At 50.8% G+C, this 16587-nt stretch overlaps 1 protein-coding gene across 5 annotated transcripts in view; it reads left to right on the top strand.

Moving 5' to 3' along the window:
• The window catches only part of TANC2 (tetratricopeptide repeat, ankyrin repeat and coiled-coil containing 2), a 2511073-nt gene that overhangs the window by 1034274 nt on the left and 1460212 nt on the right, over positions 1-16587 (top strand). For all 5 annotated transcript variants that reach the window (XM_078645079.1, XM_078645083.1, XM_078645080.1 and 2 more), the window contains one exon: positions 13421-13492. In XM_078645079.1, coding sequence (XP_078501205.1) covers positions 13421-13492 — 72 coding nt within the window. The remainder of the gene's footprint in view (positions 1-13420; positions 13493-16587) is intronic.

Raw genomic sequence — 16587 nt, 5'->3', positions numbered from 1 at the left:
CAAAACTAAAAGACTGACCAACAATTTCAGACCTATTGGCTTTACAAATGCTTGTTTATTTTTATGTTTCCCATAATCTTATTCAAACTGGTTACACTGATTTTCCATTATGAATATTTTTGGGAAATACTAGTCTACATCAACACATTTTACTAAATGATGCTGCAAAGAAATGGTACCTACATTTTTTCAGTAGTTAAGCTAAAAGTTTTTGCATTTTTTTGTGAACATTTTATTTTGAAAGCAAAGAATCATCACTCTTGCTTTCAAGCTTCTGCAAATATTTGCATCTAATCAGAGAGCATTCTGGGAGCATTGTACATAGCCTCATATTGCTAAACATTGAAAACGTGTGTACACATTTTTATACTATTAACCACTGTCAGTAGTAAAGCCTGAGCTTACATTTACTTGGAGCGCTCACTCTATTAATAAAGCCTTTGCATTAATGAACCATAAATACAAGTTTGAACAGCATTAACACTTGGACACTAATATTTCCTTAACTGCAGGCAATGCCTTTCCCAGATCCATAATGCGGTACTGTAAACTGACAGCCTAAGGGTTTGTACTGTAGGGGGTTGAGCCTACTTGTCCCAAGGACAACATACACTTGACAACTTGTTGCCCTTGACCCCAAACAATATGTCCCGGGCATCGGGCTACAGGAATTTCACATCCCTGGTAATATATTTACTTAACTGTTTGTTACACCGATTAACGTTGGTGACGTATTTCTTAACTATAAAAAAACAGTTGCTCTGTGAGCCCTAATAGATCTTGTCTCGTTTCATTTTAAAATAGCACTTATCGGTTCATTCTCCATCATACAGAGCACTACTTTTCCTTTTATTTATCTTTCAGCCTTCAGTTTGAAAGTGTTACTATAAAACTAAGGATGAACCAGTTTGCTTGGCAGTTGTGAATATTGTTTTGTTATAGTTTTTATCTGTGTTAGGAGCAGAAGTAAAGTTTGAAATGAAAATTCCAAATTGATGTGGGAAGGTTTGCCTGCACTGTCAAGTTATGAAGTAAGGCAACTTCTTATGTATTCTGAAACATATGCGAACCTGAAAACAAATCCATTGCAAGACATTATCTTGCATGCGTGTGAGTCAGTTTATATTTGGCGTATTGTTTTTCACCCCATGTTGTGATGTTAATTTTAAGGATTTGAATCATGTTTTTGAAGATGGCTTGGTCTTTTGTGTAGATCAATATACTTTGTCGGACTTAGTTCAATATAGATAATTGTCAGCTGGAAGTTTGTGCACGTTCTTCGGTAGTAGTTATCTCAGAATTGCCTAAGAATGTGATCTCATAAGGTCCTTGAAATTCTTTGAGCTCATTGAAGTTGCATGTGAACTCCCATAATGTGAATTGATACTGACAGAACTGAGTACATGGAAACGTTGGGCCCGAGCCACAAAAAAAGTAACACATCCGCTCTCCAATGAACGCTTACAGGTTTACTACTTTATGCAGTTCTCAAATGTTCTAAGTAATATGCCTAATATTCTGCACTAGTCAGCAGCTTTTCAGGCATCTCACTGTGAATGCCATGTACAATTTTTGAATGGCGTGCTTTGTTATGGATTAGCACTACAGTTCTACTGTGTTTTTGTACCAGCTGCTATAGATTTAGGATGGACAAATTTAGAAATTGTCTGTATACTTCCATGCATTCTCTGTCACCCTTCACACCATATGCTATTTATGTGCAATTTTAATACAGAAAATTACTATAAATTTTAAGGAACAATTAGCTTATTACCTGGGGTCGTGGTGTGCCAACCAAAGATGGCGGACCCGTCAGCGGCGAGCTCCGCACCGGCCTGACACTTATCCATCCATTATCGGGGCACAGACCAGCATGGACGGTCTGAAACAGTGTGGCTGGCCTCTGAGAGTCATAGCGGTCGTGACTTCTACGGCAAAGGAGGCCTCAGCCGCTACTGACGCCGCGCAGGCGGTCCTGAATGCTGGCTGGGCCCTGGGCCTTGAGGGCTGGACGAGGTGGGTGCTCCCTGGTGTGGCCTACTGGAGACCTTGCGGTGGTGCTAGCTCCCGGAGGCGAGGTGGTGGACTCACCCTGCTGGCTGGACCCTGTGGCTGCCCCTGGGCTGACGGAGGGCGATGACTGGCGAAGGGGCTCGGAGACCGGTGTGTCTCGAAATTGATGAAACTCGGCCTGAAGGAATATTGAGGTAAGGCTGCGCAGGGGAACGGTGAGTCGGCAGGGCCCTGAAGAAGGAAGGGTCCTGCGGGGGTTACGTAGTGGTGCCTGCACCGCTGCAATTTCAGTGCCCCCGCTGGGGTCGAGGTGTGCTGACCGGGCCCCGCCTTCCATGGCCCGGGGGAGACAACTGACCTGGCATGGCACTGGGGACCAGGCGGAGCGACTGGGTGTGGGAGAGACCGGAACGCATGAGACACCCCCCTAAATCCGGGTCACTGTCTGCACACTGCATCGGGGGGTGCACAAGAAGGTGCTTGGGAAACGACTGCGCATGAGGAGTGACAGGGCTCCTGTTCCACAATCGGTGCGCAGGACCTGGGGCTGCTGGAGTTGGAGAACTTGGAGGAAGGGACTCCATTTGGCCCCCAACTGGTGAATCTCCCTTCGACTGTAGGGAGTCGAATTGAGGGTGCCCCTGGGACTCGGAGCCCAGTGAAAGTGTGATGGGACTGCGTGGAGGAGCCATGCCCCGAGGTGCGGACGGGGCCGAGGTAAGATGCTCATGGTGCATTAGCTGGCCCTGAAGCAAACTGAGGACCCACACTGAGGCGATGGCGTGGGGGCAAATAAACCAGCTGCCATAAACACATGCTGAGGGCCTAGCACCATTGAGGCATGAGAAGCAGGGCACTGCAGTGGCGCCATACCGGGGTGTAGTGATTAACCTGAGTCCGAAGTCACCTACTGCACCTAGTGGCGGAAATACTCCCTTTTGAATATAGCAGACTGGGAGGCCCCCCACGACGAGCACATACAGGAACTGGGGCAGCCTGGGCTGGATGCAGGGGATCGCTGGACTCTTTGTTGATCCTTGGTGTGCGAGCACCCTGTTGAAGGACAGCATGGGTCTGGTGTGCTGGGGAAGCAGACCCCTGGACCTGGTTGGAGTGCACACATGGAGTTCTGTCCGGTGGCCCCGGTGGGCATCATTTCGCTGCAGTCGCAGCGATGGGCAAAGAATGGGTGAAGCACACAGGGACAACCCCAGAGCAAGAGAAGGATCTGCGGGAACATGCGCAGGGCAGCCTTGAGTCCCAACCGACAACAGATCCATTTCATCAGCAATTGTCTAAGATATTGGAGGTTATCTTGGACACAAAGGCTCCATCAGGACATCAGCACAGTGTCGGTGGGCCTCGGACTCCTCCGTGCGCAAAATCAAAAGTTAAATGAAAGAGTGAAGGTGGTGGAGTCAGGACTCGCTGAGCTATCCCCTGCGCAAAAGGTCCTCACGCTGCAGAACTCACTGACCGGGTCCGGACCCTAGAACGTCGAGCAGAGGATGGAGAAGGACATAGCCGTCGGAATAACATGCAGTTCCTTGGCCTGCCGGAAAGGATCGAGAATGGTAACATGGTGGCATATATGGAGCAATGGCCTAGGGAGGTCATGGCCCCAGGCGCTCTGACATTGTTCTACACTCTGGAAAGTGCGCACTGGGTGCCGACCCGCAGCTGGTGGTGGCCAGACTACTGCATTATAGAGACAGAGACCTCCTGCTGCAGAAAGTTCGCACAGATAGCCCCTTTTTCGTAAATAATACCAAAGTCTCGATGTTCCCTGATTACACCCTGGATGTCCCACGGAAATGTGCCTCGTTCCTGGAGGTAAAGAAAGCACTTCGAGATGAAGGCCTCCAGTACTCTTTTATGTTTCCTGCCCAGCTCCTCACTGTCTTAGATGGTAAGACCCACTTTTGTGATGATCCCAAAGTGACCTGGGATTGAATAGAGGCATATCGAACTGAGACCCCTGGGCCAACACCAAAGCTCCACCAAGTAACAGGATGCCGTGGACCCAGGGAGCAATTCCAGCGAAGATCTGAACGCTTAGTGGCGAAGAAACTATGTTCCTCACAGACAGAGTGAGAGAGAGCGGCGGTACTGCAGGCAGTGGCTGAGATCGCCAGGAACAGTTGTTACCCATCGGAGGCGGGACTGCGCTCCATGAAGGGTACCGAGGGCTCAGAATCTGACACCTCGGACAGGATTAGCCTGGAGCTACCCGTGGTGACCCCGAAAACCGCAGATGAAATTTTATAATCAGTACCCCTGCCATAGACGGGGTTTCGCCTGGACACTGTGGAGGGCCGGCCCCGCCTTAACTTAATGGATGATCTTCCCTGGCTGGACAGATACATGGGCCGGTGCTTGGGGCACCGCTGCGCGTCATGATGTTCTTCATAGTATTGCTGTACGCACCACAGTGCCCTGATCCGTGCGACCACAACCCCCTGAAGGCTCTTACTGTGACTGGTTTGGGCCTTTATTGTTTCACACCAAGATATATTTAGAGTTTGGACAGATGGCCGTTGCCAGAATGCTCTGGGGCCGGGGAGTTGTTAAATGTTGGGATTTCTTGTGTTTGATTTGTTTTGTTCCTCATGCATGCGGTAATACCTAACTTCTGATCTTAATGACCCTGATGGGGTGGAAAGCACAAGAGGGAGGGGGAGCTTGGAACCATACAAGATGCCGGTTACACATCAGGACCTGAAGTTACTCACATGGAATATCAGGGGGCTGGGGTCAATGTCTAAGTGCCACAACATACATAACTACCTGAAACGTCGGGGTATACAGATAGCGCTCCTGCAGGAGACACATCTCACCCAGTGGGGAAATTTGCGCAGGAGAAGGAGAGGGCAGATCTTTGCTACCACATTCTCAGCATATGCCTGGGGGGGTGCTGATATGGAACTGTCCAGGGGTCCCTTTCGAAGCAACATGCACACTAATTGATACAGAGGGAAGATATGTTTTTCTTGTGGGTCGATTACTAGGCTAGGAGATTAAGCTGAGCTGCTGTTATGCCCCCAACCAAGACCAAACGGCCTATTTGATCTCTCTCTCCGCCCATGTAGCTGACATAAAAGTGGGACAGATGGTGCTGGGGGGGATTTTAATTGTGCGGCTGACATGCAGCTGGATTGCTCTCACCCTCCCCTCTCAGGGCCACAGGGCCATAGGACAGCAGCTGGGCTGCAGGGGTGGATGGCACACTGGGAACTACAAGACATATGGAGACTGCAACACAGTGGAGACCGGGAATAATACTCTTTTTACTCCCACATACACCATCTCCATACGAGACTGGATGCATTCTGGTGCTCCCCAACCATCAGCAGTTGTATTAAACACACTGAATATCTTTGTCGGACATTCTCGGACCGTAGCCCGCTGTTAATGTCGTATCAACCCTATGGGCAAAGATCCCCAATCCCTACGTGGAGGCTTAACCTCATATCATTGGAGGATGCGAAATCCCTGTGATCCTTAGTAGGGCATATTTTATCGAGAACGCAAATTCAGTGTCTTCGGCATTGGTGGAATGGGAGACATTCAAGGTGGTGGTGAGCGGACACTGCATGGGACAGACGACTGGAATACAGAGGGAACTGCACCGGAAGCTCTTGGTCATGGAGGGAGAACTGCGTACACTGGATAATGTGCAGGGTCTGGGAGTACAGGCAAATGTGCGGTTATTAGCCACACGGAAACAATTTGATGAGGCTCTGGAGCGACTTCGATCCCATGACTATAGGGCGTATATGGGTACAATGTAGAACGAAGAGGGGAAGGCTGTACACCTACTGGCGTGGCTAATCTGGCCAGAGTCCCAGGGTTCCCCAATAACTCACGTTAAGACTGACATAGGCACAACTGAATTTGACCCGGGTAAGATTAATGGTCTCTTGCAGAGATACTACAAACCATTATACACCGCCACACCGGGTACCTCACAAACGGAGCTCTGTGCTTTTTTGGCCCCGCTGGACCTTTGCTGTATTAATGACGAAATGGCGGAGGAGTTGGGTGGCCCATCACTTTACAAGAAGTCAGGGGTGCTATTGCTTTGATGGCTGGTGGTAAAACACCGTGCCTAGACGGCCTCCCGGCCGAGTCTTACGCAAAATATGGAACAGGACTGGCCCCCCACCGGTGACTATGCATAATGAGGCTTTGTGACTGGGACATTTACCAGCCTTTATGCAAACAGCATTAGTGATCCCACTTCCTAAGACTACGGGCCCTGACGTTGGGGTGAAAGACTTTAGGCCTCTGTCCATGCTAAACATCGACTTTAAATTATTAAGTAAAATTCTAGCACTTAGACTACTTCCACATATGAACAACCTGGTCCATCCAGGCCAGAAATGGTTCATCCCCTCCCGCAACACCTCGTATAACCTGCGCAGACTACACTCAGTACTTTAACACTCAGACGTCAGGTCTCTCGCACAGTCTGCCTTTCTTTCAGTTGACCTGGAAAAGGCGTTTGATACGGTAAGTTGGGATTATCAGCTTGAGGTCATGCAGAGAATGGCGCTGAGGACAGGTTCGTTGAAGTGGCTAAAGCTGTTATACGCTCTCCCCATGGTGCGAGTTAGGATGGGCAGTCTATATCCTCACAGTACAGGATAACACGCGGCACTCGGCAGGCAGGGATGCCTCCTATCCCCACTTTCGTTTGTGTCTGCCATAGAGCCGCTGGCCATGCTCTTTCACCGGGTTGGGGAGGGCCTAGGACTGACGTTGAGTAATAGAACCTATGTTATTTTTTTGTACGTAGGCGACCTGTTGATTTACTTGGGGAATGCCGTGGGGGGGGGGGGGGGGGGGGGGGGGGAGCGGAAACCGCCTTTGGGCTACTGGATGACTTTGGGTCACTGGATGACTTTGGGTCCCTCTCTGGCCTCCGGGTTAATCGGCACAAAACATATCTGTTTCCGGCGGCCGGACCTTCCCCATGGCCACTGGAGCTCCCTGCTGAATATAACTGTACTCCGACACCTTTAAATATTTAGGTATCCTGATCTTTCACTCACAGGATAACACAAGGGAGGGCAATCTGGGTGGGGCCCTTCGTTTGCTTCGCTCCACTGTCGCTTTTTGGAGCTCCTTGCAGCTTCCCCTGATGACCAGAGTCTCCCTGACCAAAATCGCCATGTTGTCCCGCCTTCTGTACTTTTTTGCTAACTTGCCTGTACTGATGCCTGCGAGTTGGTTTTGCCCGCTGAATGCATTGGTACGAGATCTTCTTTGGGTAGATTTAGAGTGTCATTTACAAATCTTACAACGCCCTATGAGGGAGGGGAGACTGAGGGTGCCGGACTTTGAATTTTGCAAATTGGCTGCACAGTTGCAGTGGGTGGCTCATGGGCTGGAGGGTGTGAACCAGGAGGGGACCTACCTGCTGGAGCCAGGGCACATCCACGCTTACTGCTAGCAAAACTGCTGAACCAGTCCAGAAGGGTCCTGTATATCTCGATGCTACAATCCACAGCCTTGCAGTGCTGGAAACGTAGTATGGCAAGACTCCCAGATGTCCCGAGATACTCCCAGACACTACCGTTGGTCGGGTTGCCTTATGGAGAGCCCCAGTTGATTTTGGGGGTAGAGCAACTAGCACCTTCGACAGAGACTGGGATTGAGACGACTGGGGACTGTTACCAGGATAAATGCTTACTTCCTTTTGCTGATCTGGTTGATGGGTGTGGACTCTCAACAGGTCAGTTTATTATATATGAGATGCTGGTATGGATGTTTGGCGACTGTGGGGTGCAAAAAGGGAGGAGCCGGCCACACATGTGATCCTCCACTCCCTACTTACTTTGGGTACAGGGCACCAAATAAAATGGTTCTATGCGTCCTTCCTTGAGACGTCCCTGACCCCGTTGCTAAAACTAAGGGGTAAGTGGAAGAGATTCCTGGATGGAGAACTCACTGATGCAGAATGGGGCAGACTACTAGAATCTCCCAAGAAAATCTCTCATAACACCCAACTAAAATTCTTACACGTCAGTTATATACATATGCCATATATGAGCCCTCACTGTCTTTTGTCTGCCTTCGAGGGAGAACCAAGAGGCTGCCTGAGGTGCAGTCAACTGGACGCAGGCTTCCTCCACATGACTTGGAGCTGTGTGACACTACGAGGCTTCTGGCTAGTGGTATTGGCTAAGATCTGAAAGAAACACGTTAGTTATACATTCTTTACCTTAGAATTACTCCCAGGCGTCAGACCGGATCTGGAAAGTTTTTTCATCCGCAGTACCTCTGCGTGTCGGAAGGCGGCGTCGTGGTCGCCGGAATTATGTTGCGGGAGCTATTTAGGTGCCGCCCTCGCGCACTGATGTCAGTTCTTTCCTTTTCCGCTTCAGCCAGCGCAGATCCGGAAAGACCGGTACCTCTGTAATTTTTTTACTACGTTTGTCGACTTATTGTTTTGAGTCTTTGAATCAGAGCAGGTGCACGAGGGATGCCCGGTTTTAAGGCCTGCATTCCCTGTAACCGGCTGATGACGGTGACGAATTCGCACCACGTGTGCCTCTTTTGCTTGGAGCGCGACCACGACTCCAAGTTGTGCTCCGACTGTCAGTTGTTGACGGCAAAGGCTTTGCGGGGAGCGGTCCCGAAAGTTGCTTGAACACCGACAGTCGGCTCTGTGCTGTTCGAGGTCCCGGTCGAGGGTCCGGTCGCGGAGCCATCACCATTCTGACAAATCACCGAAGTCTTCGCACTTGGGGACGGGTAAGTCGAAGCATAAGAAGAAGTCGCCTCGACGGTCGGCCGATCCGACGAGGCCTGCGGGTGATGCCCCTCCTGCGGCGCCGCACGCGGAGTCCGACGGGTCGACTCCGAGCTTCCCTTCCTTTCTGGGACCTGGAGCGACCCCCGCCCAGCTTTGTACATTCTACAAGGCGATGCATGCCATCTTTGGGCTGACCGACCCCGCCAGCGCGCCTTCGGGCCCCGCGGACTCGGTTGGGGTGCCTAGGTCTTAGCTGGCGGCGGCTCCGGCGCCGCAGGCCCCCCTTGGATCCAGGCCTGGATCCAGATCGGCGCCGGTTGACCTCATTACACCTCCACCGCTTCCTCCAGCACCACTACCTCTTCGCAGCCGGTGGGCTTCCCAGCCGGCGTTGACCCCGGCCTCCATCTTGATGTGGACATGGAGCAGGACCGGCGTCGGCTGACGCTGTATCTGAAGCCAATGGGTACTTTTGTCCCTGTGTTCCACTGTGGCCATTTTCAGCCCGATTGGTAGCCATAGGAGGGTGAGGAGGGCTGAGAGGGGTCAGGTGACCCTTTAACTGACCAGCTAGAAGCTGAGCAGGAATGGAGAGAGGAACTGGGGATGCCAGTGGTCTTGACACTTTACCCGACCATTGCATGTTGTCTCCTCTTACCGTGGCTACGGAGGAGGGATCGTCATACGCTGTGGTGTTGCGTAGGGCGGCCGAGGCTCTCAGCCTCGAGCTTCCTACGGTGGCAGTCAGGACTAACCTCCTGACGGAGGAGCTTCAACCGGTGGCGAGCTCTTCAGAGCCCCTGCTGCCGTTTAAGGAGGCCCTCACAGACGCCCTTTTGGCTACGTGGTCCAGGCCCAACACGGTGCTCCCGTGGACAAAAGGATCGCCCGACCCCGGCTCCGGGCGACCCCACTTTCCTCTCCCAACACACAACCACAGAGAACTTGGTGGTCCAAGCCTCCATCTCCAAAAGCGCCTTCCCTACCGCTCCACCGGAAAGTGAGTCTTAGAAGCTCGCCCATCTTGGCAAGAAAATGTTCTTTTCCGCCAGCTTAGGACTGCAGTCCATAAACACCGCATGTCTCTTGGGCCGTTATTCGCACTCATTGTGGGATACGGTGGCGCACGTGCTGCCTCAGTGTCCATAGGAGGCCCGGGCAGTGCTCTCCCAGGCTGTTGCCGCCGGGAGAGATGCAGCGAAGTTTACGATCCGTTGTGTGCTGGACACCGCCGACTCTCTGGGCAGGACCATTTCAATGTCGGTAGCGCTTTGCCGCTACTCCTGGATGCAGTCCACAGGCTTTTCAGGGTATGTCCACAACACCCTGATAGACATGCCCTTTGATGGCCATGCCCTTTGATCGCCGTCGCCTTTTTGGCACAAAGCAGACAACGCCCTAGAGCGCTTCAAGAACTCACGGGCTATGGCCAAGTCCTTGGGCCTCTCCTCCCGTCTGGCACAGTCTGCTTTTTACCCCTTTTGTGGCTACGGAAGGGGTGCCCCGCCATGTACCACTCATGGCCACAGGCCGCAGCAAGTTACCCAGCCTTCGCATGGCCGGGGACGTGGAACAACCGGCGAGGTTGTGGGGGGCAGCGAGCGGGTCAGTCCATCAACCCCCCCCCCCCTCTGCAGCAGCCTCCAAACCCTCCTAGTACGTCCTTTCAGGTCCATCAAACTCCAGTGGGCAGCAGGATTCACCCTCACCTCCCCCACTGGTGCACTATCACTTCGGACAGGTGCGTTTTGCAAATAGTTCGAAGGGGCTACTCCCTCCCTTTCGAGAATACCCCTCCAGCCATGCCACAGCGATCCCACCGCATGTCGGAGGATCACCTGGCCCTTCTCCAGCAGGAAGTTACAGCTCTCTTGGCCAAGGGAGCCATTGAGCACGTTCCTGTCCCAGAAGTAGGTTGTGGTTGTTACTCCCACAACTTTCTGGTTCTCAAGAAGGACAAGGGCCGGCGTTCTATCTTGGACCTCAGGGACGTCAATCACTTCCTCAAAGGCTTAGCGCATCTGTTTCCTCAAATCCCCTTTGTTATGCATCAGTGGGACTTAAACCTTGTGCTAATCTATCTCATGTGTGCTCCCTTTGAGCCACTGCATAACTGTCCTTAACGTCTTCTGACTTTTAGAACTGCTTTCCTGGTAGCCATCACCTCTGCCAGAAGAGTGAGTGAGCTCCAGGCTCTTTCTTCTAAACCTCCTTTCCTATCTGTTCATCCGGATAAGGTGGTTCTCCGGGCCCGTCCATCCTTGCTTCCTAAGGTGGTCACTGCCTTTCATTTCGGGCATACTATTACTTTGCCCACCTTCTTTCCACTTCCGCATCGTTCAAAGGAAGAAGAGAGTCTCCACCGTCTGGAACCAAAATGTGCGTGCTCCTTCTTTCTGGATCGCACAAAACAGATCCGGGCGGATGATCAACTTTTTGTTGGTTACGTGGGTGCATAGAAGGGTCGGGCCATACACAAACACACCATTTCTCGATGGACCGTGTTGTGTATTAACCCCTTCGACGCTCATGACGAGCTGGGCTCGTCATGAGGTAGCCTCCTCGCACGCTCATGACGAGCCCAGCTCGTCATGAATAAAGGGATTTACAAATTCTCAGCGTGCGGGCGGAAATCATGCCGCACGCATGCGTTTAAGGTTTGTTACTCTCTGGCTAAAAAGGAGCCTCCGGTCGGGCTCCGCGCTCACTCTACCAGGGCGACGGAAGCCACTACTGCCTTGGAAGGGGAGTGCCTCTGAATGACATCTGTCAGGCAGCCACAAGGGCTTCGCTGCACACATTCACCAAACACTAATGCTTGGACAGCCAAGTCCGGAGAGACGGCTTCATTGGCCTTTCTGTTCTGCAGGACTTTCTGGTGTGATCTTGGTTCGCAGACCCATCACCGGGATATGTATTGCTGGGGTATCCATTCTAAGGTAAGGAATCTATATCTAACGTGTTTCTTTCAGATGTACAAGTTACTTACCTTTGGTAACGATATAGCTGTAAGAAACATTATTTAGTTATAGATTCCTTAGCGCCCCACCCATCCTCCCCGTTCTGCGAACTGATTTCTAGGGTAAAGGACACCCTTTCAGGGCCCTAGTTTTGTGCACCAATGGTAAGTGTCTTGCGTGGCTCTGCGTTTCGGGCACTGAAGCTCGTGTACAGGTCGGACGTCAGCGGGCAAGGGCGGTGTCTAAGTAGCTGCCGCTACGTCATCCCGGCGACCACGATGCCGATGATGGACGCAGAGCCGACTGACACCACCTTCCGACGAGCAGAGGTACTGCTGACGAAAAAACTGTCCGGATCCAGTCTGACGCCTGGGGGTAATTCTAAGGTAAGGAATCTATAACTAACTAATGATATATCGTTACTGAAGGTAAGTAACTTATGCATTAATGCTACGCTAGGTCGTACACTTGATCATACAGTGTAAGTTTGCTTACTGAGCCTGTTCCCCAGACCACCTAAGCGCAAGGTGGGGAAAAGATTCATAGATCTGGCCTTGGCACTGGCTAAGAGACTAATTGTGATAACGTGGAATAGCCTTAGGACCACAGTTTAACGTCTGGACTCTGGAGGTATCTAGGAGGGCTGCTGCAGAGGGTAGAGCACTGGGTACGGAGGAATCGAGGGGCCTACGCCAGCACCCAATTGCTGAACTCTGGAAGGACACGCTGTTTGCCTGGGACCACCCGAGCTATCCCAACAGTGAAGACGATGATAGTGGGCCATCCACGGACTAAGGAATCGAGAATACTGGGACTAGAGCGGGAGGCCTAAGGTAGTCTGTATGATGTGTGTGTTTCCCTCATAGTCTTCTCGCCTCCTCTTCTCCCCCACCCCTCCACACCCATGTGATAAAATATGGAATATATGGTTCTAATCGGCGTAGATACGGGTGGGGCTCGCTTTGCCCTGAAGCTAGTATATCAGCTTAACCACCCTTAATCCATCTACTGTCTGAGCTATAAGCCCCTAACATGCGCTGTTTGAGATTGGTATTTCTTTAGTTCCTACTTATTTAGTGGCATATATGCTATGCCTGATGATCATGACTGCTGGGGTGCAATACAGCACTTCCTGTCGGACTGCAAGGCCCCAGGGGGAAAAATACACGTCACACATGGCGGATACAGGGTACGAGGAACATGTAGGCAAAAATAAATTAGAGCCACACTGAGATAAACGAGCGGGCACGGATGGTCAGTAAGTGGACCCCTTACATCCGCACACTGATTGCCTCCTCCAAACCTTACAAATGTGGTATACCATTGTCTCACACTGTACCTTAAGTGCTCAAACAAAAAGTAACTGGAAATATCATGTTATTTGCTTGCTGTTGTATTCAATGCTCATTGCGCACTATCATGTATGATAACAAAATGCCAATAAATATATATTTTTTTTAAACAAAACAATTAGCTTATTACCTAAGCCTATGGCCCATGGCTTCTCTTCTCTGGAGCCGTAGAATACATGGCAATTGTGTCTTGTATAATAGTCTTTGAATGCTTTGTTCAGATATAACGGCATTGCTCATAAAATAGAATTCATCTGTACTTCGAAACAGATATTCTTATCTAGTGATTTGTGTGGGCCTGTAATTAATATATTTTATTTTTTCTTCATGCACAGATGGCGGGAGCGAAGAGACACCTGACAAGAGGCAGTCCAGCATAGACCCACAGCAGAGTCGTGCTGCACAAGGTAAGGACTTTGCATGTCTTCAAGTATGGAATTAAACATGATCAAATGTTGGTCAGGTTCTGCAGCACGTGCTGTGTGAGTGGCAACAAGAGGCGGTCTGCCACTCCGTACATTGTATCCTTTATAGTGTCAGTATTACTAGCTTCACATTGTAGATGTATGTAGAATACAGATTTGTTTGCCTGTGTCTGTAGTAAAGCACAGAAATCTTACATTAATGATGAAACGTGTCCCTTGACTTGTTAGCATCAGTGACACTTCCATGCGCTGCGTAGCGGCATGCATGCCTGGTCACACTAATAACTTTTTTTCACAAAATACCTCATGTAGGCAACTTACTTATTTCCCAGAGTCAATTTCTTGAGCAAATGTATGCCAGTATGATGGCATATTACACATGCCTGTTAATTATAAATTGTAACCAACCCCATTACAAATAGCAGGAACCAGTCAGTGTGAATGTGCTGGATGGAGTCCCAGATGGCTTCCTAAACTGAACTTGCATCTGTGATACTGGCTACATCTAGGCCTGTTTCAGTGTGCTGGCTGGAAGGAAGACCACGACGTAAAATGGCAGTGTGGCAGAGAGATACCTGTATCAGCAGTTGACAAAACTGCAGGTCTTAAGGCGCACACACTGAGGAATTTTGGAGTCCTTTTGCCTGACCCCTATTGTACTGAAGCAGTCTTACCTTTCAGAACCTGATGGTAGTAAGCCTTTTACCTCAGCTTCAAGAATTTGAAAGATGTTAGCGGTAGCCCTGGTGCTTATCAGAGCTGTAAGCTATGGAGGGGCAAGCGGAACTGCTTGAGCTCGAAGGGCTGCTTGAGCCCTTCATGGAATCAGAGCATTAGGGAACTACAGGTTCTGTCACGTGGGCTCAAGGATAAGACAGAAGACAGTCGTTCATGATATCGTCCAGAGGTGGAGACTTTTAAAGTTGAGTTCCGGGTCTACGTGCTGGCTGTACCTTGAGCCTGGATTGATGGGGCATGGTGGCCGCCTTCTGAGCTCTCCACACTTGCCCATTGACTTGCTACTGTAGTTTCTGATGCCCTTTCTTTTAAAAAAAAAAAAATTTTATTAACATTTTTGCAATGCAAGCACGTTACATCGTATTATGCACTTTTGTAGCAACCATGATACTGTTGTTCCATCAAAGAGCATTCATCTTGCGCGTGGCGTTACCACTTGCAGTTGCAGTCTACTAGTTCACTCTGTAACGTGCTATTGGTGGGAACCGGGGAGAATAAACTGGGGGTATGTGAGGGGGGGAGGGAGTCAGGGCATAGGCATCATTGATAGCGGCTGGGTCCAGTCAGCTACAGGCCGTTGGCATGACCTAACCTTGTTTAATTGCCATCTAGTGGACAGTGTTGCTAGGTGCATTAGACAGTGTAGCGTGTAGCGAGGGGGCTTCTACTTCACGTGGCGGTCGGGGTAGCGGGGGCATTGGCATGCATGCTTCGCTGCGAGGGATGTGCTGTCGGGTTTGCGGGGTCGTGCTGAGAGACATTGGGATCGGTACGCGCGTGTGATTGCTCAAACTGGTGGGAAAGTAAGGCCCAATCCAGCGATATGGGATGTTTTCGTAGACTCCTCGCTTCCTCCTCCCTCAGTGTCTCCTCTTCTGCTTTCGCCAATTTCTGTACCGCACCTACCCGTGCCTCTATCGGGGGGCTCAATGCAGTTCGCCAGTTCATGGCTATACTTGGTTTGGCTAGGAGCGTGGCTAGGGATGCAAAGCAGACTTGTACCTTATGAGTTTTGGGTTTGCGGAATAATCCTAGCGGACCTGCTTCCAATATGGTCGAAGTGTGGGGCAGCTCCAAAACATGTGCTGGAAATGTGCGTCTGGTGAGCGACATCTGGGGCAGAAGAAGGGGGTGTCTGGGTAGAAGCGCTGCAGACGCGCCGGTGTTTGATACGCTCTATGCAGGACATAAAACTGAATATTTTTAAAACGTGCTTTTCTAGACACTTTCTTAGGGAATTCCAGCGCTTTCCCCCACTTCCCGTCATGCAATTGTCTCCCAATTTCGTCCTCCCAAATGGCCCGAAGAGCATGCGGTGATCTATTAACCAGTTCTCTAATGGCTCTATATAGCCAAGTAACCAGGTGTCCCCTATACCCATATATAGTATGGTATGGATGACCGGATGTGTTGCCGGTTCGCCCGCAGAAAAGTCAGTGTGTGGGCGAAAACCCTCTATGAGCTGTCGGTGAGTTAAAAACTGTCCCGGAGGGAGATCGTCGTCTTCCATGAGCCGCTCGTAAGAACATAGTTGCCCACCTGTGAATAGCTCCTCCGCCTGAGTTATGTCGCGTTCAGTCCACACCCGGAGCATGGTGGTCGTAAAGTATGTCTCTCGTTTGGGCCAGCCGACCAGCGGCAGTCGAGGGGAGTAGTGCGGAGTCTCTGCCGACAGGTGGTGAACTCTTTGCATACACCGACGGGCCACTGACACTTGCAGCAGATACGTCCGCCGCGGTTTAGAGCCCGGAAGCAGTAGATGGCAAAGCTCTGGGGTTGGTACCGAGCCCTGTGTCGTATGTTTCCCCGGTATGCCTACCTGCCGTCCAGTACGACAGCCATTGTAGTTGCGCCGCCAGAAAGTACAATTCGAAGGCTGGGGCACCGAGACCTCCCTGCGCGGTGGGCAGCTGCAGTTTAGTGAGAGCTATTCGATGTCTGTTTGCTCCCCAAATAAGTGAGCGGAGAAGTGAGTCTAGGTCCCGAAAAAAGGATTTGGGAGGAATAACTGGTAAATTCGTGAAGTAGTACAATAGCCGGGGAACAATGATCATCTTGGCTATGGCTACCCGGCCTATTGGGGCCAACGGGAGGCTCTTCCAGAAACCCACCGACGATCTGATGCTGGCTAACACTTTACGATAGTTGCCCTCATAAATATCGCTGGGGGAGTGGTACAGGCGGACACCGAGATATCGGGGGCGTTTATACTCCAGGAGAGATGCTGCGTACCTATCCTCACCTCCTGTAGTTCAAGGGTCGGGTGTAACGGGTAGATTGTGGATTTGTCCCAGTTTACCCTAAGTCCGGACACCTCAGCGAACTCCTTCAGAGTTGTC

This window comes from Lissotriton helveticus, chromosome 5_1, assembly GCF_964261635.1.
Source record: "Lissotriton helveticus chromosome 5_1, aLisHel1.1, whole genome shotgun sequence".
NCBI classification, from domain to species: domain Eukaryota; kingdom Metazoa; phylum Chordata; class Amphibia; order Caudata; family Salamandridae; genus Lissotriton; species Lissotriton helveticus.
The sequence above is the reverse complement of the archived record's forward strand: the minus strand, read 5'-3'. Positions and strand labels throughout refer to the sequence as shown.